Source organism: Elgaria multicarinata, chromosome 4 (genome assembly GCF_023053635.1).
Source record: "Elgaria multicarinata webbii isolate HBS135686 ecotype San Diego chromosome 4, rElgMul1.1.pri, whole genome shotgun sequence".
NCBI classification, from domain to species: Eukaryota; Metazoa; Chordata; class Lepidosauria; order Squamata; family Anguidae; genus Elgaria; species Elgaria multicarinata.
In genome coordinates, this window is record NC_086174.1 from 116,409,033 (window position 1) to 116,435,645 (window position 26,613).

Sequence of the window (26,613 nt, forward strand, 5' to 3'; positions counted from 1 at the left end):
TCAGTTGGGTGTTAACACAGCCTTCAGCTCATGTAGCCTTTGGAAGAAAGAGGCCAGAGCTAACTACAGAGGGATGTAAAGGTGGAAGGAGGGGAAGTTGTCTGTCTTAACCCACTTTCAACCTCAGACAAGGGCAGGCAGATGGACTGCTGAGAGAAGTTCCTAGGGTCTCCCCAATACATGTCCAAATTTCCAATTAGGCTTAGCCACCAGGTTACAGGATTCTTTTCCTCCTTTAAACATGCAGCTTAGAAAACTCAAATAAATAGGAAGTACTTCTTTACAGAATACTTTCCTCCCCAGAGCAGTTAATACTCTTTTCTCAAAATTTTCTTGACATTTTTATTGTATGTATGGATTGACATATAAGCAATTTTATGCAACAAAATGCCTACATTAGCTGTAACACAAAACACATCTTTAGGAGGCCTGCAGTGAAATCAGAGGTTTAAAATCAACACCTTCTCCATTCCACTCCTCTATGCATTGTGAACATAACTAGAGAAACTGAGTCGCGAAATTTGTGTGCATATGGATGAGAAAAGATAGATGAAACCTTTCAAACAGCATTTGTCTGAAATGAGAACATAATACAAAAATAGTTGATATTTTAATTACGCTCAAATATAGAATTCTGCTCTGAGAAATAGCCACAATAAATTAACCATGTAGAATTATACTCTTGAGAAATAACCACAATAAATTAACCATGTAGGAACATAGAAAGGTCTTGTCTTTGTGAAGTTACGTTATTCAGATTAGACAAAAAGGGAAAATAATTTGCTGGATTATTAATAAAACAGGAAACAAAATATAAACAAAACATTCAATAAATTGTCATTGAATTCATCCTCAAAATAAAATATACATAAGAAATATACAGGCAACAGAAAATAACTAGATCTTCGACCCTGTTTTAGTTCATGAGTTGTCTGTAGTTCATGAGTCGAATGAAGCCACCAAACAAATTTACCTGTACACTGTAAATTTCAGTATTCATGCTTAATCTTCTTTCTATGAACTGATCGACAAAGACAAGATGGTCCCAGAAAATCAGGATTTAATACTTGTAACAATTGCAATGTTTGTGCTAGAAATACACATGCAACAGGATTAGCAATGTTTCCAAAAGAAGTAGTACATTAAAATCCAAAAAGGAAAGTTATAAAAAGAGAGAAAGATAGAATAAATCGCAAAGTGAACCTAGTTTTCAGACTAGGTAGAAGAAACTAAAGAAGGGAAACTGCCATATTCTTGAGCTTTACGTATACTTTAGCTTACCACATTTTCATATACTATTATTGCTTGAGCAATGAAGTATGCTGATTGAAATCCAGTGTACAGTTAAGCGCGCTTCAGTTCCATTTCTTATTGTATTTATGTGTTGCTGATATAACTCAGGTCTTTAAAGTACCATCGAGCCTTGAAATGTTAACCAGTATTTTTTTCTTTAATCTTTATAAAAAGATGAACAAATTTCAACTACTTGGAAGCAATTCGGATGTTTTGCTGCACTAATCACGGGAAACTTCACATTTCCTCAAGACTCCGCCTAATTGCTTCTTGAAATTCTGCATCTTCCTCTGCAATTACATAAGAACATCAGAATTTTAAACTGCAGCCGGCAAATAACAGTTATACAATTAGTTAGGGTATTAATTCAAGTGAGAAATAGTTACAAGAGATTCAGTTATATTCAACGGTATATAAATGTTACAAATAAATGAATAAAATAAAAATAACTTAGTGCCCTGTTAATATAAAAAAAAACCCATTTAAGTGCCAGGTGAATACCACTGTTGAATATTTGTACTAGTGAGAGATGCAGAGTCTTTGTGTTTATATGCTTGCAGGATTAACAGGCCATCTTCCTATTCTGAAGTTAATTTGGTCTAATCATTAAGAGTATAGGTCTTAGTCCTGGGTTGTAATCCTGTCTCTGGCATGATCTGACTAGTTGGTCTTGAAGATGGCCTTAGACTGAGGCAGAACTCTACTCCATCTACCTCAATATTGTCTACACTGACTGGCAGCAGCAGTCCAGGGTTCCATCCCTACATAGAGATGCTAGGGATTTAACCCAAGACCTTCTGTATGAAAAACATATGCTCTACCACTGAGCTATAACCCTTCCCTAAAGCAAGTCATACCTTTTTCTGCTGGTCCATATAACCGGCAGCTCCCACATGATAGCCTTTGGGAGCATGCATGGGGACTGTATACATGGTGTGATTAGGATAGCTGTGATTAGGATAGTTGTGTGTGATTAGGATAGTTCTAAAAAGAATAGCTATAATAACACAAATTGTGGAGGCCATACACACACACACACACACCATACACAAAGGTGCTGGTTCATGCAACCATTGCCTTTATGTGATCCTGGAATGGATCACACACCTGCCAACAGCCCTGCCCACCCAGGGAGGCCAATGTGCAAGTGCCGTTGAGTGTCTGGACTAGTCTTCAGATTCGGATCTCCAAATTGAAGGAAACCAGTAATAATGTTTTTAAGTAGCTGCATCATGACCAGTGGCTCATTTAATGCAACTACCATTTTGTGGACAGTGCAACTACTTTCTTTCTCTTCCAGTTTTTTCATTGCCACAATGCACTTACTACTCAGGAATATACCCCTACAGTGAAAAAAGTGTTCTAGATTATTTCTCATTTGGCAATATTATCAAATCCTTCTATAGCCACGTTTGCTTTTTGAATAAGCAACTTGCCCGTACATTACGACGTACCCTTTTGGCCCTTTGTTTCTTCCAAAAACTGTTGCATTGCCACTCGGGTATTTTCTTCACTTTCTATAAACAGAAACAAATATTGTTTTAATTATTCAATACTTTAGCGCTCATAACTAGCGTTCCTCTTTTGAGTTCTTTTGACTGTTAACAGTTTAAAATAGTTTTAAATGTTAGCTGTTTTTATATTTTTATGGTTTTAAATTTTGTATATTGATTTTTAATGTCCAGTTTTTTAATCTTTGTAAACTGCCCAGAGAGCTTCAGCTATGGGGCGGCATATAAATGCAATAAATAAAATAAATAAATAGGCTTCCACCTCTTATCGTGTCTCCGTTCAAAAGACAATACACTCAAACAGAAAGTAACGCATAACCAAACTTCACAGCTAACCCATCTCACACAGGGGCTGTAAAGATAAAAAGGGTGAAAGCAGGGGAGAGAAAAAACACTTATGCCCCCCTGAGTTCTTTGGAAGAACAGCAGGATGCAAACGTGACACAAAGGAATGAGCTTTCATTTAAGAGAACTGGGCCTTTATTTTCATTAAGCAAGATGTTTTTGGAAGGCGTCCTCAAACCTTTGATTTCCATGTAAGAATGAGCATGGAATCCCTCAAACACAGTTAATTGCATGCCCAGGGATTTTCCTGCATGTTTATGCAAAAAAATAGATGAGACCTAAATGTGTTTTTTAGACGTTGACACAACAATTGCACAGAATATGACCGACTCAAAAGCTTTTCTACAGGGATGTCATTTTTTATAAAGTACCAAACAGGCCTCTGAATTATCTAAATTTCAATTCTAGATATTATGGATTATATAGGTGGGGTTAGACATACTCAGTGATCTTCTGGGGAGTTGAAGTGAACTCAAAAGTAGGTTGAAAAGAGACTTCTTGTACTTTTTAGTGAACCAGATCTGACCCCAAACATGAAATCTCCTAAGGCCCCATTTAGACATTTCCTTCTCAGCATGTTATGGACCCTGTTCAGATAGAATGGCAGCTTTCCGCAGAAATTTGTGCATTAATTAATTAACCCACAAATTGCGGGGATGTGCATGCTTCCAGTTTCCAGCAACAACCTACGAATGTGTCATTTGTAGGTTGTTTCCATAACATCTAAACCCAGGCACTTCGGGTTCTGGGTTAATTAACCCACAAATTGCTCACAAAAGCCATAGCTATGGCTGAACTGGGCCATTCTGTGGCAACTCCCATGCAACAATGGTAACATAAGAGGGAGCCGTCAGTTGTCTTGAATCTCTAACAAATCCTACAAGACAAAATTGGTTCAAAATAATAGTTTCAAAAATCAGGTGTGCCAGAGGTTATGCTGGTTGGTGAACAAGTGTGTGCCTTAGTTCCATATCTAAAGAGACGGAAGAATGATTAAAAATCCAGAGAGGGGCAAGAACAAGAAATGGGAGGGAGAATTTTGGGATTGGTAGTACTTTCTCTTGAATTTACCTTGACCTCAGGGACAATCTGCTTCTAACAGGAATCTAAATAAGATGTTACGTAATTTCTAAAACATTATACATCAAATTGTGAATTATTAATCTAAAGCTTTTAAAAATTAGAAATGTTGGAGCTTTGACGAGTACCTTTGGGCTACTACTCAAAGTGTACAAACATACTGTACACTTCAAGGATTCTTTCATTTCCTATTTCGGTAGGCCTATACTGTAGACTTTGCAGTATACAGCAGGACTTGGTAGGGCAGATATTAGTAAACAAAAACAAAAGTAGATCAGAGTATTCTAGAGTCCCAAGGCCTAATCGGAGCCAGGTGCAAAATAGCGGCTCTGGAAGGTGGAAATAGAATTGAGGAAAAAGGGGATTCTGAGCACATGCTTGGCCCAGGAACTTGTTTTTAGTACTGGATTTGGAGCTTGTACACAAATCCGTTCACACACACACACATGTACTCCAAGCCTTCTTGATTTAAGTACTCTAATTTGGTGGTGGTGGTGGGGAAAGGCCTATTGTTAAAACATGGACAGCTGGAAACACTTGCTAATCAAATACAAATCACCCACAGATCTACCAGTAAATCCTGATCTAATTTCTGCCTGCCTCTGGTATAGAAAATGAACTAGTTTGACAAAACTGTGTTAAAAATGGCCACTACCGTATTTGATGAGAAATTATTTGTTTAGTAAATGCAAATATTTTTATTGCATCAGTTTCTTTTACCAGACCACACATGCCTAGTATAGAGATACCTTTGGCTGTATCTGAAATGCTGTTTAATAAGGCACACATCATATTGGCATCAATCTTATGAGGATCTAGAATGCGGGTTGCCCGTTGAGTCATCTTAAGCTGGTTCTCCAGCTCTATAAAGCTTTTGTCTCCAGAAAGAATAGTGAAAGGAATATGCTTCGGCAAGTGTTCATCTAGACGGCCCACCTATGAAATGGAAGTGTGTAGTTAAGATGGTGACATTTGGCATAAAACTTCCTCAGTGAAAGATACCAGAACGTGACCACCAGATTGAGCATGCTGAAAAGAAAAATAGGCTGATTCTTGTCCCAACCCCCCAAAAGTCACCCCCTCACACTCGGAAAGATGTTCCTATCAAATCTTCTCAGTCTCACTTATACCACAGATATATACCGCAGATATATGGTTCTCCACAGTATCTAGAAACAATTGGGAAATTATTCCTCTTGTGTGGAGTATGCATATTATCTAAGAACAACAAATGAAGAAAAATGACACGATGGTGCCTCCTCTCATAACATCATGGGGTGTGTGTGTGTGTGTGTGTGTGTAGACAAACCAGTGTATATAGCCAGTGTGATGTATTGGTTAGAGATCAGGGTTCTAGTCCCTACTCGGCCATAAAGCTCACTGGGCGACTTTGGACCAGTCACTGACTCTTAGCCTAATCTACCTCAGAGGGATGTTAACACAATAAAATAGAGAAAAGGAGGACCATGTGGGCTGCTATGGGTTCCTTTCAAGAGGAAAAAGAGAAAATATAAATGTAATAATTGATAAATAAAAAAACCCTCATTCTCCAGTGTTGCTCACACGCTATGAAAGCAACCACCAGTGCATAATATCACGTGGGATCATTATTTCCTGCTTTATTCCTTTATGCACCACCTGACCAATTCATTACTACTTTGGGATATTACTTTGGAGATGCAAGCACTAGAAGTATAAGCTCCTTAGTTTTAGCTTTTATTCTACATCTTTATATGCTACTATGACTTTAAGAAGCTCTAAGGCATGTACAGAAGTGACAGCCTGTGTCATAAAAGGAAGCAGAAAATGATTAAGGTTGACATTTTTCAAAAAGTCTTTTGACTGGCCTAAACCCTACTCCAGTCAAAGTAAACATGCACAACCACTGACATCAAGGAGACCAGAGAACAAACAGAGAAGATTGATTTTCAAAACATCAACCATAACAAAAGCTAAAGGCTAGCGACCCAAAGTATCCCAAACACAGAAGCCTGAAAACATACATGCACACAGATGGCAAAGTCAGCTGCCTCTCTCCTTGTACCACAGCGTGGATGGAGGAAGAAACACCCAATCTTGTTAAGGTAATTAAAAATCTTGCAATTTACAGGTGGCTTCCAGTTGTTGTGTCCACCTAAAAGCAATGAAACAAAAAGGGAGCTATTGTTAGAAACTTTGCTTAAGCACTGCCAGCACAAGTATGAAAAAACAAAACAAAAAGGAAGTGTTGTGAAAACTGTAAACAATTAATATACATTTTTGGGAAGCAGCTAATCTAAGTTGCGCACAGATGATAAATGCAATCAACTATACACACCCAATTCTAAGCCTCTTGTTACAGCATCCAATCAAAAGAGGAATGCTGGAGAAATTTTGTTTGTAACTACAATAAATAGTCATCAGAAATGGTCAACTGGTGACCTGCAGGTTGTGTTGAAGTGCTTTAACTGACCCCATCAAATTTTAATTAAAGTTCTTTTTTCATTTTTTTAAGATTGTACCCAGTTTCATTTGTAAGGAGAAGAAAAGAAGTCTTCAGGTTGTAAAGGATAAGACCACCTTACATTTCTGACTCTCCTTTGGTTTTAAAAACAATGTCCTGGTTACATCCAAGCAATTATGCTCACATTTGTGAAGCCTTTACTGCTAGATGGCATCATGCAGTCTGTGTGACAAAACACCCGCCCTCCAGACTACTGGCTGAAGAACAGCCCGATTACACAAAAGGCAGACATTCTTTACGCAAACTGTTTATAGACATCAGTTAGGATACTTTCACTATATAGCAAGGGAGCATCTCTCTCTCACGCACACATACAGACACACGAAAACTCATAAGAAAGTAAGATGAACCATGCTGGACCAGCATTCTGTTCACAAAGTGGCCAATCAATGCCTGTGGGAAACCCAAAGATAAGACGTGAGTGTAATAGCACCCTCCTGCTCTTGTTCCCGAGCAACTGGTGCACATAGGCTTACTGCCACTGATACTGGCGATCATATAGCGATCAGGACTAGCAACCATTGACAGCCTTCTCCTCCCTGAATCTGTCTCATCCCCTTTGAAAGCCATCCAAGTTGGTGGCCATCACTACATCTTGGAGTAGCGAATTCCAGAGTTTTAACTATGTGCTGTGTAAGGAAGTACTTCCTTGTATCTGTCCTGAATCTCCCACCATTCAGCTTCATGGGATGACCCTGGGTTCTAGTATTATGAGAGGAGGAGAAAAAGGTCTCACTATCCACTTTCTCCAGCACTATGCATACCTCTATTTACTATTGTCCCACTTCATGACTAATCTAAGAGCAATCAAGACCTACGTATTCCTCCCATTTATTACCACATGCCCTGAAAAATACAACATAAGGATAACACCTATTAAAATTGAATTGTGTAACTTCAGGAGTTCTTCTGGGCAAAATTGAACTAGAATGTAGCTACTGTCCTCTAGCTCATTTAACTCATCCTTAATATGCTGACCTGACTCACATGACATGACAGCCCACTGTGGCTTAATTTACCTGTGAGGGCTGTAGTATTGTGCCAGGAGCCTGCAGGAGCCATTTTTGCATGGCACCTGTGGTCATTCAGCTTTCTGTGGTTTGTAATGTTGTGCCAACCGATGTGGCAACGGTTGTTTGAGGGTTAAACAATCCTAAATTTACCCTGTGGGTAAATAATTTACCCTGTGGGTATATTAAGCAATGGTGGGCTGTTGTGATGTGCAACTTGCCAATTTTTATTCCAACCCCACCCCTTCAACGACAAGGAAACGGTTAGGCCGCTAACCCTTTTGTAGCAAATGGTTAGTGACCATGTTTAAATTGTACTTTTTTAGCCACCATGATTAGGAATGGCTCTTCCTTGACATGCTAAGTCATAATTCACATGACATGCTAAGCCATAATGTTTAGTTCAAAATGCTTAACCACCATGGCTTAGTGTGTCATCTGAAAAAGGTCCATGAGAACTACCAGTTTTGCCTCAGATGATATATGGCGTGAACTGGCCTAAATAGATGCTATTCTATTCCTAGATGTTGTAGCTCACATGCTTTACATCATGGATGGGGAAACTCTTTTTGTCCAATGGCTGGATTCCATTTCAGAGACATTCTGGTGGGGTGGGGTGGGGGGGCATTTCAGTGGTTGGTAGGGCCAAGGGGTGGGCTAAGAATAAAAATATATCAGCATATTTTAGCTCTTACTGCCAGTAGCTAAGCCTTAGGAGAAGTTTAGAACAGGGGAAAAACTGCACAAAACCTGAGACACAGAAGAAAGACTGGCGCTTGGCTGAAATGGGCTGGGGCCAAAGGAAAGGGGGGGATGCCCACCTGTGGAATCCCAGAGGATTGGATTGGGCCCCCAGGCGGGCTGGATTGAGGTTCCCCACCCTTGATTTTCACAGAGAAGGGAAGCACATTGTGAGATGTTGGCAACATCTGACTTTTAACCTCTCTCTGCCTCGACAAAGCTGTCTGTTTATGTCGTGTGACTTTTATTCTTTTATTAACTGTTAGTTCCTCTCCTTACCTTGAAAGCCCCAGATAAAAGTTCCTTGATTAAGGGTAGCAGGCAGCTGATGAAAAAAGCTTCCCCAGTTATCCAAATCCATCATTATAATGTGAGTCATGGTGCACAAGTAATCAAGATCAGGTAGATCTCCGTCTTCTATATTTGAGGGTAGGGAGGAGGGAAGAACAATCAAAATGTATTTGTGTTTCATCAATTGTAGAAATCAGTCTTTCAGACAGCTTTCAGGATATAAAACCACATTCTAAATTACTCAATATAATTAAAATAGCAAAAATATAGTTATTCAATACAGCACCTCCTTCAGCAATTTATAACAACTTTTTATAACAACTTTAATCCTAAAAAGACCCTTTTCCATCCTAAGGTTCTATTTACCTTCATGTGATGTCAAGTTTGGTTTCAGATGGTTATTTTAAACATTACCCCTTTTAAGCTTGATCAGAGAGCTTCAGCTACTGGACGGTACAGAAATGTAATAAATAAATAAATAAACTACTCTGCAAGATTCTCTAGGCAGCCATATTAATTTATGCATTAAAAGTATACCAGGATTTCTACGTACCATGGCCAAGGCCTTCGCAATGTGGCTTCATAACCTGTTCTTTGTTTATCTCTCCCAAATTCAACACACTTTTCTCTGATGTACTTGTTGTAGCCGTACTTGTGGAAAACCTCAGTTGATCAGGCTTCTGGTCCATGCAGGAACCACTGGCAGAGAACTGGAAGTTATCACTTTCTGCTGAAGATCCAAAGGCTAGTTGGCGCTTTTGTAAGAAGCAATGTTTACCATGAAAGTGCTGATGGGCAACTGCAATGTCACTGAAGTTTTTGTTACATGCTCCACACCTCACTACATACAATTCTTGGCCTGTTTGTTTGTTTGCGTGGCTCACAAGGTGAGCCAGCATGTCAGAGTAGCTTTGCGCTGTTGAGGAACATGAAGTGCAGCGGAACCACAGATTGCCTTTTCCCAGCATGGCTTGCTGACACCTCTTGTAATCTGCCCTCCTGTTTTCTTTGCAGATGTATTTTTCCCGACAGCCGCAATTGAGAAGGTTGCTCTCTTCTACTACTTCAAGACTTTTGATTGATGTCCCTGCTCCCTCAGACACACGCAGGTAATCCATACTATGTATATCCTTGAAGTGAAGGAAAAACTCCTCCTCAGTATCAAAAAAGAGGTTGCCACAATACCCACAAAAGAATTTAATCTGAACAACATTGTTATGCCTTTCCTGACAGTGTCGACGTAACGTTTCTGTTTTCCGAAATGTCATTTTACACAAGTCACAGCTGTACTTGTGAAAGTGATGGCTCTCTAATGACATGCAATGTTGCTTCACACTGTCTTCTGATGCAAATGTTTCCTCACACATGCGGCACTGCCATTGGGGAGAGGTGTGCTCAGACATGTCCATCGGACTCAGAACTGGAGACAGTTCCATAGGGCTTGTAGATTGGCCATTTTGTTCAAGTGAATTACCACATTGTGTATCCAAAGGTAATACAGGCTCATGTTCAGCAATGTCCTTCTCACAATAGTAGTTGTGGCCACCATGAAGTTCTGTCACATGGGCCATAACATCCTCCTCCTTTTGAAGGGGTACATTGCAAGCCCGACACCAGAAGACGAAGTTAGCCAAATGTGCTCCTCCATGGAACCGGCTCATGTGCAAACGGATGATGCTTGAACTTTCAGCAAACTTCCCACAAACCCCACATTTGTGGCAGATTCTGTTTTCAGAAAAAATATGTTTTCCTACCAACTCCTCAGAAGGAAATGCCAGATCACACTGACATACCCAGGTTTTAACAGTTTGAGCACTGCTAACCTCTTGGCTTTTGCCTTCCAAATCCTTTTTTCGTTTTGAAATGGTTTCTCTATCATCACCAACTGATACACTGGAGTCCAAAGGTCTTTTCAGAGGAGAGGATTTTAAAAGGCTTACACTCTTCTGTTGTTGAGGAGCATTTTTAGTCCCTCCACTGACATGACAGATCATCAAGACAGATTCTTCCATTGTGGTGAAAACTTTAACCTTGTGTAGAGTTTCGGAAACATGCTGACTGATTTCATTGTCATTGGCAAACAGTCTGCCACAGCTGTGACAGAAACCGTTGGCTTTAAATATTTCAGCGACCTGGGAGATACTTTTCTTTGACAGAGCTATCGGACCAGCATTACGACATCGAGTTCTAGAATTGGAAAGAATATAGTAACACCTTCACAGCCGCACAAATTTTTAAAAAACCAGTAACATCTTAAGAAGCAATCCACATTCTCAGCATTATTTCTTGCAGCTGAGCAAGCATCATTTGCTAAGCTTAGGCCACCCTTGCAAAGAAATAATCGGAAGGCGATTGCTGCCATACCAATATCTTTCATGGTCCCCTTTGCCTCCCTGTCCTGCAGGGGCAATGGCCCAGATACCTGCCAAAGCCCTTTAAAACCAAGACTGGCAGCTGGTAGGAACACATGATTCTCTTTTCTTCTTAGGCCACAAAAAGCAAGAAAAATGTACAAGCACTTAGCAGGTATGGTGCATTGCTCTTTCTCCTACTTGCTGCATATGCGACTTTTCTAGAATTGGATAACCCATCATCTCCATGTTTGAAACGCATGCAGGAAGAAGAACACGCAAGTGTCAGAACTGAAAAGGAGGCCCAACAGATATTTAGAGAAACTACAGCTTTGCAGTTCTGTTCTACAAGTATGAAGACCCGCACAAACCTGAAGTGAGCAGTTAGCTCCACATGGGAAGCCAACACCTGATGGCAGGATGTGCACTTCACTTGGAAAGGCACTTCTTTGCACAAGGAGATTAGAAGATTCTTTGCGTAGGTTGGGAAAGCCAAAGGAAGTGGGTTGCCTGGTTTACCTGCAATGGAATACATGGTATCACTACGTTAGAAGGGACCAAAGGCATCTAGTCACATCCCTGTCTGAAGGCAAGGCCATCCACGTGTCAGCCTCCCTGGGGCTCACACATCCAGACTCCAGTATATTAGCAACAAAGGCTGGTGTACAGATTAGATTTTATGGGTCAGTGGCATTTAGGCACCATTGCACTATGCTTAGAGTATGTTGCAAGCTGCCGGCAGTTTTCAATCAGTTTACATTAAAAAAAGCCGTTCTTCTCTCAACAACCAGGTGGTGCAGTGCTGAAAGCTAACTGGAGAACAAAGGGTTACACATGATTTAAGCAAGAGCACCAAATCAGTAAAACCATGAATGTGTTAGGCTGCACTGACCAAAATCCATATCTATGGGATCAGAATGCAGGGACATCTATTAACTGAGAGTTACTTTGCACATACTTTAGATCTGTTTCCTACCCCAAGATTTCAAGAGATGGGGAGATACAAATCCAATGCAGTAAGTGACTGGTGGGCATCATCCAATGTCCCAGAAGGGGAAAGAGAAACAGAAAATTCCTAAACCAGGGAGAAGGAAAACACACGCACTGCTGTCTTCTGAAATATCATATTACAAGAAGAAACAGGTACCTAGTACATTTGGCTCTGCTCAGAAATATCGGTAATATAGAAAAGTATACTTTACATTTTATGGACCTCACATATATCAATGGGAGGTAGACAATGGCATAACCCTTAGCCACACTGTAGAGAACAAACCCTGCCCCAGGAATTATCTTTCTTGGCATCTATCTCAATGTATAGTATTTTCTTGTTTTATCAAATTGGCAAAATATAAGAATCAATTAATAGAGCTCTGGAGCCAGCTGATTCTAAGCTTCTAATCCCTTCTATCTTGTACAAGTTACACATCCATAACTTTAAGAAAGCTGGGATTCTATAGAACCTTGAGGTATGATTTGATCTGCTAGGGGCACAATCCTATGGGATGCACCCTGGTTACTTGTAAGCCTCTAAACCCGGAGGCGTACGAGTGGCCTATCCTCTGCATATAAGCCAGACAAATGTTTTCGCCCATCTAGTGGAGACTTTGTGACCGGGGAGGGAAAGAGGTTGGGGTAGCATTAGGATTCTTCATATGGCTGCCACCCTGGCTTCTTCCCCTCCCTGCCCCCAGGAATGCCTCCTTTTCCCCATCTCTGTGCTCCATTTTGTGAGTGGGAGAAGTAGCTGGCACAGTTCTCTCCAAGCAGGCTGTGTGAGGGCAGGGAATGTGGTTTCCTGGCTCCCAGTTCAGAGCCCTGTCAAAAGGATCGGAGCCAGGAAACCAAATAATCCTGTGTCCCCCCACTAGGTGCTATCTAGGGGACATAGGATTGTTCCGTAAACCTTCTTTAATGGACATATGTAAGAAAGGCAGAATCTATCTTGACTTACAAAGTCTAAGAGGAATTTGCATGACTGACAGTGGGGAAAAATGAGGCATTTTAGTTGGCAGATTCAGCATATTTAGCATTGGTCAAAAATCAACAGAAAACCCCCCGATACATTAATAGAATCATGGAACAGTCGAGTTGGAAGGGGCCTATAAGGCCATTGAGTCCAACCCCCTGCTCAATACAGGAATCTACCTAAAAGCATCCCAGACAGATGGTTGTCCAGCTGCCTCTTAAAGGCTTCTAGTGTGGGAGAGCCCATGACCTCCCTAGGTCATTGGTTCCATTGTCATACTGCTCTAACAGTCAAAAAGTTTTTCCTAATGTCCAGCCGGAATCTGGCTTCCTGTAACTTGAGCCCATTAGTCCATGTCCTGCACTCTGGGACAACAACCTTTCAAGTATTTGAAGAATGCTATCATGCAGCATTCAGACTTCTCGTCTCCAGCCTAAACATGCCGTTCTTGCAGCCTCTCCTCATAGGGCTTTGTTTCCAGACCCCGATCATCCTGGTTGCCCTTCTCTAAGCCCCCTCCAGCTTGTCTGCATCCTTCTTGAAGTGTGGTGCCCAGAACTGGACGCAATACTCAAGATGAGGCCTAACCAGTGCTGAATAGAGCGGGACCAGTACCTCGCGCAATTTGGAAGCTATACTTCTATTAATGCAGCCCAAAATGGCATTTGCCTTTGTTGCAGCCACATCACATTCCTAACTTGGCATTTATCCCTATTAAATTTCACTCTATTGACACTTCCAGAATAAGAACACAGCATTAAGATAAAAATTACTGATGAAGATGACTGTGCTACCACATTTTTAGGGTCAAATCATACAGTGTCCATTCATACCAGATAGTAAAAAATATGTATCCAAAGAAGAAACCTACCAGTCAGCTTAAAAGCCTGGAAAAAATGATTCTTCCCAGACATATGCTGCAGACACTCATCTCTTATGCTAAAGAGGAGGAAGCAGCATGGACAGGCAAAGCACTGAATATGCTGAGGAGGGTACTTTCTTTCATGGCCATCATTTTCACCTGCCTGAAGTGGGGGATGGGGAGGGTGTGAGAGAAACAAACACAGGAACTCAATTATAAATGAACAGAGAAGTTTTATTTCCCAGTGTTATGGAATATATTCTTCTATAGCCTGCTATGGAAAGATTGTTATGAATACTAAAAAGTTGGAGATGTATGAATGCAATGTTTCCTTAACTTATACTTAATGCTGCAAACTAGAATTCATGTACAGAATTCATCTTTCAGCAGCAGATCTATTAAAGATGACCAATATCAAACCAAACCCTGAGAAGTCAAAAGGGCTACAATTTCAATTGACAGCATTCTCTCATTTCCCCCCCGAAAGGTTATCCAGCTGCCAACAAAAGAAGTAATTCCAGTATCAGCCAAAGACTATATTGGATCTTTGTTGCAGTGCAAACGGAGTTTTCCAAATCTCGTCTGCTGTATGCACAGGGACATGCACAGATTTGATGTTCTCCTCACCAACTAGGCAAACTACAATCAAGACAAATCCTAAATTTCGGTGAGGATGCTTGAAGAGGTCCATGTACAAGTGGGTTAAAAAAAACCGGATTCCTCTGAGAGGAGGAAAACTTACTATTTGTTAAAATATATCTATCCTTAAATTCTTGCCTTAGACAAAAGGTGATCACTATATTGTTGAGAGGTGGAAAATCTTCTATTACAGACTATGCAGGCAAAGGCATTGGCTGGAGGTCCATGTAATGTAACTGATGGATCGCATGGAGAATGATCAAACCTAAAAAAGTAATAAATTGCATCATTATGTGTAACATGCTTTACAAAACAACATTTTGCATTTTGGGGATTGCCCATAATAACAAGAACTTTAAAATCAACAACCACCTGCTAGCTTTATTTAATATCCACCAACTTGGCTAAAACATACATTTGAAAACTGAAAAGCACCTGGCATTAAAATTTCTATATAAAATTTCTACAGAGCACAGCTCAGCACACTGCACATTTGAAACCCCTTGTAAGACACTATGCCCCACATTCAGTCTGGTGACATGTTTTTTGGGAATCATAAAGAACTGATACCTTTTAAGGTGGCCTAGGAGAAGATGCCCATTGTCAAACTTTCTGTTGCAATTCATTATGGGGCATAAAATGGATTTACTGTTAGATGTTGTTTGGCCTGATCCCTGAGGAAATGCTCTTCTTCCAGAGTTTACGCTGCCTGGCTGGAGACCTATAAAACAGAAATGTGCACTGTGTGATTATATTTCAAGACAACATATAGATACATCACAACAGGGCAACAGAAAAGAATTGTACTGCTGTAATTTTCCTCATGAGGAGTGTATTTATTTTGTTTATTTAATACATTTCTATACAGCCCAATAGCCAATGCTCTCTGAGCAGTCCACAACAATTAAAACCATAACATACAATGATAAAATGTAATACAAAACTTCAAAAGTTAACAAGTACCATATAAAACCAAAGTAAAACCCAACAATAGTTACAGCCCTGTGAAAGTTGGGTGAAAAGGTGTGTTTTTAGGAGGCATGTTTTTAGGAGGCAAGACACCACATTTTCTGCCTCCCGAACTGCACGAGGGAAGGGTTTCTAGATGGTGGAGCCACTACAGAGAAGGACTGCCATTGGGGCTCTTCATGGCGACATTCCTTTCATTTTGGAATGACCAGAAAGGCCTCCTCTGATGGTTCTTAAATGTCATCTGGGTATATATAAGGGAAGGTAGTCTGCTAGGTATCCTGCTTCCAAGTTGTTTATGGTTTTATTGGATAATAACACAACCTTGAACATAGCTTGGTATACTGTTGCTTTTATACTGTATTTATGTTTCTGTTGGTTTTTTAAATCTTGTATACTTTTTAATGTTTACTATTTTTAACTGTTGTAAACCGCCCAGAGAGCTTCAGCTGTGGGGCGGTATATAAATGCAATAAATAAATAAATAAATAAATAAATAAATAAAAGGCAGCCAGTGCAGTTCTTTTAACAAAGTTGTTATGTAGGAATACCTTGGTGTCCCAGTGAGCATCCTAATTGTTGCATTCGGCACTACTGCAGCTTCTAAATCATGCACAAAGACAGCCCCACATAGAGTGCTTTGCAATAGTCTAAAGGTGAGGTTACCAGTGCATGTATCACCATGGCTAGGCTATCCCTATCCAGGAATCGGCATAGTTGGTGTAAGAACCAAAGTTGGTAATGGGTGTTCTGGGCCACCAGTGGCAAGGATGGATCCAGGAACACTCCCAAACTATGGACCTGCTCCTTCAGAAGGAGTGAAATCCCATCCAGACCAAGCAAACACCCTAATTTCTGGACATGGGAAGTGCCAAAACCATAGGTTAAATGTCTTATTGGGATTCAGCTTCAGTTTATTGGCCCTTATCCAAGCCATAACTGCATCCAGGTACTGATTCAGAATGTGCATGGCCTCTCCCGATTCAGATGTCAGAGAGAAATAGAGCTAGGTGTTGTCAGCATACTGGTGACACCTTGCCCCAAATCTCCTGATAACCACTCCCAATGGCTTCATATAAATATTGAATAACACTGGGGACAAGATGGTACCCCGTGGTACTTCACAGTTGAGCTGCCACAGGGCTGAGGTGCAATCACCCAATATTGTTCTCTGGAATCAACTCTGCCTTGTTGTCAAACAACTGGAGAACAGTGCCACCAATTCCCAACTCACAGAGGCAGTCCAGGAAGATACCATGGTCAACGGTATCAAAAGCCACTAAGAGCTCAAGAAGTAACAGTGCTGCACTCCCCCTGTCCCTCTACCCAAAACTGATTCCATCCCCAAATCCGGCCTGAATTCAGACCAGAATGGATCCAAATAACCAGTTTCACTCAGCTGGAGATCCAGTGGATTGCCCTTAGCACCTCACGTGGAATACTCTGAACACTCAGAAAGTGTTATATAAATGTTTAGTATTTACACAGAGCATGTACTATGCTATCGAGATACAGTATCTCCTTAAAGCAGGGGTGGGGAAATTATGGCCCTCCAGATGTCGTTGGATGATGGAAGTTGCAGTCCAATATCTGGAGAGCTACACATTCCCCATCCTTGCCTTAAAGGGAAGGAAGGTACTCAAGATACCTCCATGTTCACCAGTGAAGGCTACGACTAGGGAAGAACACTATTTCTTTGAAAGAATTGCTGATCTCTCTTTCTAGCATAGTGAAATGACCAAACCAATGAATTACCTGGCATTTTTAGCCACTGGTTCACACATAATCTTGCTGCTTCTGTGTTAGTATGCGCCTGGATAAATTCCAGCTCTTGTAGTCCATGAGCATGTTGAGAATCCAGTTTTTCCTAATGGTCCCATGGGTTGAAAGGCAGACAATTAATATTTATTTTCATAAAATGATTCTCAATGAATATGAACTGATTAAGACAACTACAAAAAGGGTATACATTTATATAAACACATGTAAAGCTGTGTTTTATACACAAAGATATTTAAATGTACAGTGTATGTTTGGGAACAACTACTTTCACAGATCCCTGCTGATTACCTAGACATGTGAAGGGCAACTAAAATGATTAAGGGGCTGGAGCGTCTCCCCTATGAGGGAAGGTTACATCAACTGGGATTGTTTAGCTTGGAAAAAAGGAGGCTAAAGGGAGACATGATAGGGGTATACAAAATTATGCATGGTGTGGAGAAAGTAGATAGGGAGACATTTTTCTCCCTCTCTCAAAATACTAGAACCCGGGATCATCCCATGAAGCTGATTGGTGGGAGATCCAGGACAAATAAAAGGAAGTACTTCTTCACACAGCGCATAGTTAAATTATGGAACTCACTACCACAAGATGTAGTGATGGCCACCAATTTGGATGGCTTTAAAAGGGGGTTGGATAAATTCCTGGAGGAGAAGGCTATCAATGGCTACTAGCCCTGATGGTTGTGTGCTATCTCCAGTATTCAAGGCAGTAAGCCTGTGCTTTTTTTAATCCTCTCTGTAAGATTCCCAGCATAGTTATTTCTTTCACTCCTTATTACAAATTATTGATCTAAAGTATATTTTACTGATAGACATTTATATTCAATTTCTCAACATGTGAGTAGAGTCACCATTTTAAATGTGCATTCTTGACAATTTTGGTTTTGTTCTATACAGTCCTGTGCTTCTGATGCTGTAGTAGTCATTTAATGCAGTTCTAATCTATTCAGACAATAATTACAAATTTACTGAGTTTACTTTTAAAAGTTTTAAAATATGATAACTTTATGAGCAAACTAATTTACACATAAAATAACTTTAGCAACAGAAGGTTGCTTTGTGTTCCTAAAGAAGCCCTTGCCAATCTGGTGCCCTCTGAATGTTTTGGACTACAATGCCCAGCATTCCTGACCATTGGTCATGATGCTTGAGGCTGATGGGAGCTGAAATCCAAAATATCGGGAGAGCAGCAGGTTGATGAGGGCTATCTTAAAGCAACAAAGTGACTGTAGATCTGTAAAGAGTGCTAAAAGAAAGTGTAACTTACTTTCATTTCTTCCAAAATTTCCATTTCCCCCTCCAAAAAAATTGTGTTCTTTTTAATAGCCTCAACATTTCCTGAAATTTTACATCTCTACAATTACCACTTCTAAGAAGAAATACATCGTGGCTCTTTCTGGAAACTGCTCATATAGCATCACTGAATCAAAGCAACATGGTCACCAGGTGCAAGCTAGTGCAATCTGCATTAATGCCGTTTAGCTTCAGGCTTCTAGTTAATTAAAGGTTTACAATATAGCTGTTTCATAGTCATTCTTAACCTGCTATGGTCTGTACCCAGAGCAGTCAGGAGAACATTAATACAACAACCCATCCCACACCCCCAAACTCCAACCACAAGATTTTGGGATGGGGGAGTTTATATCCATAAAACTCATCACAGTGTAATTCATACAAGAATTCTTCAAAACAGGATTAATAAGATGGTAATGCTTCATGACTAGGCAAGGTAAGACCTGCAAGTCATACCCAGTTCACCTGAGCTTTTCTCCCAGCATGACAATATTTGCCACCAGTAACAAGAGATTGTGGTATAAATTTTGGCACTCTAGATACAGCCCTTAAAGGCCTAAAATAGCCAATTCTTGCACTTTCCTACATCATTTACATCTTAAAAGAACTAAATAAAACACTTTCCTTGGTGAAGCATATTGATGGCATATGTTTCAAAGCTATTCCTGAGATATTTGAACATATCACTATCTCTCTGCAGAACCACCTAATAATTGTGTTGGTTAAGTGCCAATCCAGACACTATTGTTTGGAATAGGTCAACATTTGTTCACTAGAAGCTGAACTGGGGACAACAAGTTCTTTGAAAAAGGCCATCTAACATCCTAGGATGCCTGCACATAACTACTGGACATGCGATATTTAACACAATGATCAAGAACAAAAACTAGAATATTTTTATCTGAAACCAGTGTGGTGTAGTGGCTAAGATGTTGGACTGGGAGTCGGGAGATCCAGGTTCTAGTCCCCGCTCACCCATGGAAACCCACTGGGTGACTTTTGGCCAGTCACAGACTCTCAGCCCAACCTACCTCACAGGGTTGTTGTTGTGAGGATAACATGGAGAGGAGGATTATGTACGCTGCCTTGGGTTCCTTGGGGGAAAAAAGGCGGGATATAAATGTAATAAATAAACAAACAAACAGACCTGAGCCTATCAGCCTTTTTCTTTAAAGTCTTAGGCTTCACAGGAAAAAATATGGCCACAGCTGAAAATATGGCCACAGCTGCACCCTGCTACACCTATTGTGACTGCACGTAATCATCATAATGTGCTATGGCAACAGTACTCAAAAGGAGAATTTTGCCTAGAGATCTACCCACATGGTAATAAGAAACAGATTCGAGTACCCACATGGTAATAAGCAGCTATCTTGAATTGCTAAGTAGGGAAGATGTTGGAAGATGGAAGGTTTGTTTAGTTTTTATTTTACTTGTATTGGATTACAAAATTAAAGAAACAAAAAGCATGTTGAAACCACTTGCCACAATTTCTTATGACAAAGAATCATACCTTGAAAGCTTTATTTTTCTCTTCTTTCAGTTGTTTCTCTATCTCTACGTGACGTGCCAGGCGATCTAGGGTGGAATCAACCTTTTCCTTCTGATAATCGATGGGGTCTTTGCTCTTTACATTATTCTACAAAGGAAGAGAAGCTCTCTGAAGTGACCAACTAGCACAAATTGCCAGACAGTTCAACTACAAACACAAAAACAGTCTCACAATTCCAAGGGGTGGGGAGAAGAACAGACAAGAGCCCTGTCTTTTTATACAGCCACTGCATTTTGAGACAGGAGGAGGGGAATAAGAAAGCAAACAGAACAATGTGAATTCAAGAACTGAACTGTTCAAATATTAGAAGGTATCTGTTGAATTGTGCCTCTATAATGCCATGGGCCAAGTCTCTGAATTCTAATAGCCAATGAGGGAGCAGACTCAGCCAGTAAGCTATAAAGCCTTACTGGGTACTTGGTCAGAGATGGAAAAAGGAGACAGCACTCAAGTTAAAAGCTGGCATTTCATGGTAAAGCTTGGATGTGTTTTGTTGTTTATAAAGGAGGACAACAAAATAAACAGTTTGGAAAATTACTAGTCTTGTAATCCAGATCTCTTAAGAAAACCCCTAAGGCCACAAGCCTTCTAGTCTAGAACCTTCCTGTGTCCACGATACAATTCTACAATTAAAGCCACAGGTCATGTTGATATGAAAAAGCTTCTGTTGCACGATGGAGGCAAAACCTGTGAACCTGCTGCCTTAAACTTCAAGATAACACCCAAGCCTCAAAGGCATTTTCTAGATACCAGTGCATTCAATATGAGAGAAGTCTCCAAACAGTTCAATAAAGGGATGCGTTTACGGTCATTAAGATGGTCATTTGTAACACCATCTTCAAATGGACGAAAATTAAATATTTCTATGCCGTATTCTGTACTGTTAATACGGGACACCGGAAACAGATCACTGAACAACTGTCAGAAGCATGCATCCAAAGAACTGCATGGCTGGTTCAAAACAGCAGGTAAAATTCAGCTCCCCACCATCCCTCACTTCACTGACTCGTGGGTCCTAGGATTTTAACAGGAGCCCGACACATAAGTGAAGCTTTCCCTGGCAGGAAGATCATGTGATGGGAAAAGCTTCACCTGTTTAGCTGCTCTCCTCCATCTAACCCTTTCCTCAGATTTCAGTTTCTCAGCCCATTACCTATTCAGTCATGTTCCTTCAGTCCATCAGTTGGGAAGTTGGTGGCATCCCAATTTAGCTGTTGGGTGTCAGATTGAACTGGCATAAGCACAATACAAGTGCAAATTGCAGGGGGTATTCAATAACATATACATTTAAGGATGGTCCTGATTTAACATGAGCCACTAGGTGTACTTCACAACCGTTGATTGAAACCTTCACAGCACAGATAAGTCCTGATTTAGTAGGCCTATTCAAGTGTTATAGCCTAAACCCATAGAAGAATGAATGGGCCCACAATCACTAACCTTGCCCCCCCCCCCCCACACACACACGTTCCTGTGAGCAATGCGGAAAGGTTTGGTGGAAAGCTGGCACATGCATACAAGTTTAGGCAACAGCACCCTGAAAATCTACTCGAGTTGGGGGATCCTCCAGAACAGGAGTGGTGCTGGGGGCTGCAGGAGGAAGGAAGGGAGAAATTGCCTTCCCTTCTTCTGTTCCTTTCTCTTGACTGAAAGCCCATCCATTTATCTATTTGAGGAAGGATCCAAGCTATAGTGTTCAGGCTAAGTGCTACTTTCAAGTCCCACAATGCAAGTGTTTCTCTCTCTCCCCAACCCACCATCTATATGAAATCAATGACAAGGGTTGTCACGATTACAAAAGAATGCTATTAGCATCCACAATGGAAAAAACATCTGAAGTTTGTCCTATGGGAGATGCTAGTGTCATTCCATTGTCACCTCACTCCAAACCTCTCAATGACTTCTTCCAGCGATTTCATTTAGTTGTCGAAAAGCCTGGGGGACAAGATGAAACCTTGAGGAACCCCAAATGTCAATGACCAAGTGGTGAAATAAAAGACCCCTGGCACCAGTTTTTAGGTCCATCCCTCCCCCCTGCCCCAGGAAGGCCTGGAACCCCTGCAACCCTGAGCCCCTAAGTCCCATCCTAGTGCAAAAGTGTATGTTGAACAATGGTATGTGAAGCCGCTGAGAGGTTCAGGAGAACCATCCATTCCCCAGCATACGTCATCCACCAGGGCAACTAAGACAGTTTCTGTCCAGAATCCAGACTGAATCTAAATAATCAGTGTCATCCAAATTTGGCTGGAGCTGACATGATACCACCCATTTCAGACTTCCTCGGAATTGGTAGACTGGAAACTGGATAATTCTCCATAGACAAAGGATCTAGACTAAACTTCTTTACCAGTGGTTTATTACTGCTTCCTTGAGGAAGGACCCCATCTCTTAATGAGACATATGCCATTGTCGTTAAATTCCAATAATAATAATATAACTTTTAAAACACATAAAGGAAGCTTTAATTTCCCCCCTTTCAAATATTTCAGGTCAAATATTTGTGGTGCATTCGGACAAAAAAATTAACATGGGCTGCTTTTACAATTTTGTTTGCTAAATACAAGCAAAATAAACCTGCTAAATTTGATCACTCTAGGGCATCAGATAATTTTTCTATTCCTATTCCAAGCCAAAATCTTCAGAAAACCCACATCCTTACCCCTTCTTACCGACCACAGCCTTTTTGTTGTTATGCTAATATCATGTAACACTTCCATCACTGCCTTCATTGGGGCTGGCACTGAAGAGAGTGGGGAGGGCCCTTGGGATAGGGAGGACGAATGCACCCACAGATGGGGCAGGGTTAAGAAACAGCCAGAATTTTATTGGCTACAGCTACAACTGGTTATGGCAGCGTATCGGAGTCTAGATCCTTTTATTTAGGCAGGAGGAAATAGCTGAGCCCTCCTCCATGTCTATCACTGTGTGAGCCCTTCCTGGGCCTTGGGTGTGTGGCATGCATACCCCAACTCGGCTGGGCCTCACGATCCCTTAAGGGAGTGGGGAGCAGATTCCCCCACTTACCCCCATTCCCTAGATCCAGCCTGATGCCTCCAAGACTACAGATGCTTCTTTGGTGGCATTCCTGGACCGAGAGAAGACTGAGAAGAGCAAATGATCTGTATTAACTTGTTCCTCCTTCCACGGCCTTTTTTTTTTTAACTGTTATTATTACTGTTGTTGTTGGTATCATTATAAAATATGTATTTTCCAATTACTTGGATTTGTCCCCACCCCACAGCTGGAGGTGCTCATCTCCCCCAGTCTGCATTCCAAAGACAGAGGAAAACAGATCTACAAACAGAGAGCTTCTGCTATTGGGTAGGATAGAAATGACAAATCCAACAAACTAAATAAATAAAAAAACCACAGATGCTCCATGGGGGATTCAGACAAGCCACTTTCAGGCCTACCCACTGCTGGCAGAAATTGAAGTAGGAGCTCCTGAATGCAAAGTCAGTGCTCTGTACTGAGCTAAGGCCTTTCTGTACCATACATATTGCTAACCATATGTGAGAGGCAACAGGCTACACTGTGGGGTGAGGCCTCAGCCCACCCACTTCCTGCCCCTTTCTGCTTGACGCCTTGTACCTCTCTATGGAGCTCTCTCTGTATGCTCTGATCACCACAGAAGCAGTGCCCCATATGAGCCTCATGAGTTGGTGGACGGAGGGGAGGAGGAGTCTGGAGCCACAACTCCTTACAAACAAACAATGGCAGCTATCCTGCACATGGCTCCAAAATGGTGGCTGCATGGTCACGTGGTTGTCAGGGTGTGTGTCATCCTCCCCTGGTGCCCCCTCCTTTCCTATGACCTGGTCCTGCTTTGCCCCCTCCCCTCTCCAGGAAGCCCCTCGCCCCAGGCAGAATGACCCACAAACCCAGCTTCACTGCTGGCCCAATTGCTCATCACCCTTCCAATGCTATGCCCCAAAAGAACACTCCAGACCACAGACAGGGAGAAACACCTTTATTCTCCTAGCCTGGCATGAGTGGGTTGTCTCGGAAGCTGCTATGGCCCATTCTGCTTCTCTCTCGATGCCGTATGTTGGTGCTGGTGAAGCTGTGGATCTGGGCCTTTTGTTTATGTAGTTGGAATTGTTTTTTATAGTGTACTTAAATGTGATTTTTAATAATTATCTGTGAACCACTTAGAGATTTTATTATATTAAGTGGTATAGTCATGTTTATTTATTTATTTATTTATTACATTTTTATACCGCCCAATAGCCGAAGCTCTCTGGGCGGTTCACAAAAATTAAAACCACAAAAAACATCCAACAGGTTAAAAACACAATTACGAAATACAGTATAAAAAGCGCAACCAGGATAAAACCACACAGCAAAGTTGATTATAAGATTAAAATACAGAGTTAAAACAGTATAACTTAAATTTAAGTTAAAATTAAGTGTTAAAATACTGAGTGAATAAAAAGGTCTTCAGCTGGCGACGAAAGCAGTACAGTGTAGGCGCCAGGCGGACCTCTCTGGGGAGCTCTTCCACAACCGGGGTGCCACAACAGAGAAAGCCCTCCTCCTAGTAGCCACCTGCCTCACTTCCTTTGGCAGGGGCTCACGGAGAAGGGCCCCTGTAGATGATCTTAAGGTCCGGGTAGGTACATATGGGAGGAGGCGTTCCTTCAGATAACCTGGCCCCAAACCGTTTAGGGCTTTAAATGTCAATACCAGCACTAATAAATAATTAGTGTTACTAATAAATAAGCGTAAAATCAAGAAATCCACAAGGCTGATGGTGTGAATTTGCAGCTGCAATTTAAAGAATGTTTAAAGATTGCATGCAAGATACAAACAATGATGAACCTTTTAACAACTTAGCTGCAAGTGACATTTTTAAGTCTCTTTCCTCCAAATCTTCTACAATCTCAGAACTCACTCCTATAGATAAAATAACGTTATGCATGCGCACCATACGTAGTTCCTAAAACTGCAAAAGCCACATGAAAGGCAGGACAGAATAATTCCAAAGATTTGTTCAACTATTTTAAGAGTCAGGCAACACTCACATTGGAAGAGATGCTACAGTCTTCATCACCGCTACTGAGGTCGATGCAGTCCAAGACAGGTCTCAATACACCTTCCTAGGAGAGCAAACAAATATTTTATCTTCAACATTGTTTTTTCTCAGATGGACACTTGCAAAGATTACAAAGCCACGAAATAGGACAAATTGGCTGGCTATTCAGAGCAGCCTTCAGAAATCATTATTGTTGAGTTCAGATGCCATGCATTGAAGCTATTTTATTTATTTATTTCATTTATATCCCACCTTTTTCTCCAAGGAACCCAAGGTGGCATACATAATCCTCCTCCTCGCCACTTTATCCTCACAACAACCCTGTGAGGTAGGTTGGGCTGACAGTCTGTGACTGGCCCAAAGTCACCCAGTGGGTTTCCATGGCCGAGTGGAGACTAGAACTCGGATCTGTGAACTCCCAGTCCAACACCTTAGCCACTACACCACACTGGCTCTCTCTAAGATGTTTCTCAGTAGAGTTATCAATGGCTATTACTCCAGATGGCTATATGCTACTTCCAGTATCAGAGGCAATATGCCTATGAACACCAGTTGCTGGGTAACATGGGCAGGAGGGTGCTGTTGCCCTTGTGTCCTGGTTGTGGGTTTCCCATCATTTGGATGGCCACTGTGTGAACAGAATGCTGGACTAGATGGACCCTTGGTCTGACTCAGCATGGCTCTTCTTATGTTCTTAAGATAGTACTTCTGATAGAAGATCCTTGGCCCACATCCCTGAGGCTCGCACCACTGAATTACCCACAGCTGCCCTAATGAAGAGGCTTCAGAGTCTTGTCATTCTTGCAAACCTCTGCATCAGATAGCGACTCACCGCCTCCCTGTGAAAACCGGTTTAGGAGGAAAGTACCACCACAGGTGCTTCTACTCTTGGTACTACAAGGGATTCCATAACTTATCATACTCTTTTATGAAGTTTATGGGAAGTTTAACTTTCCCTGGAGCCTTCCACTCAATGTGAAGAATTTTGGAAAACATATGAGGGGAGGGAACAATGAGCACAAAGGGACCCTCACTTGGAAAATACCTTTGCAGCGGTTTCTAATCCCTCTTTAGTCACAGCAGGCTTTGCTGGCTGAACTGGAGGATTTTTTAAAATTTATTTTAGTTTCAAGGTTATTATTGACTTGCTGATTACGATGGGGAAGTCCTCCAATGGAAAGCGATGCCTCCGAGATGGGGCAGTTTCTAGACTATTCTCTTTAGAGAACTCTGCTTCCTCTCTCTCTCTCTCTCTCAATCTGCTTAAGAAATCACTTCTAAATCAGATTCTAACTCCCTATCCCACTGCTTATTTATTTATGTATTTATTTATTACATTTCTATACCGCCCAATAGCCGGAGCTCTCTGGGCGGTTCACAAAAATTA

The 26,613-nt window shown here is 41.2% G+C and overlaps 1 protein-coding gene across 1 annotated transcript in view; it reads right to left on the reverse strand.

Moving 5' to 3' along the window:
• Positions 1–328: 328 nt before the first annotated feature.
• ZNF451 (zinc finger protein 451) overlaps positions 329–26,613 on the reverse strand; it is a 31,272-nt gene continuing 4,987 nt past the window's right edge. Inside the window, exons 3-15 of the mRNA XM_063125030.1 lie at positions 25,216–25,290; positions 20,153–20,278; positions 17,320–17,431; positions 15,166–15,316; positions 14,739–14,860; positions 13,966–14,124; positions 11,497–11,644; positions 9,328–10,961; positions 8,763–8,900; positions 6,233–6,363; positions 4,979–5,165; positions 2,748–2,810; positions 329–1,583 (exon numbers count right to left, since the gene is read on the reverse strand). Coding sequence (XP_062981100.1) covers positions 1,531–1,583; positions 2,748–2,810; positions 4,979–5,165; positions 6,233–6,363; positions 8,763–8,900; positions 9,328–10,961; positions 11,497–11,644; positions 13,966–14,124; positions 14,739–14,860; positions 15,166–15,316; positions 17,320–17,431; positions 20,153–20,278; positions 25,216–25,290 — 3,099 coding nt within the window. The 3' untranslated portion in view covers positions 329–1,530. The remainder of the gene's footprint in view (positions 1,584–2,747; positions 2,811–4,978; positions 5,166–6,232; positions 6,364–8,762; positions 8,901–9,327; positions 10,962–11,496; positions 11,645–13,965; positions 14,125–14,738; positions 14,861–15,165; positions 15,317–17,319; positions 17,432–20,152; positions 20,279–25,215; positions 25,291–26,613) is intronic.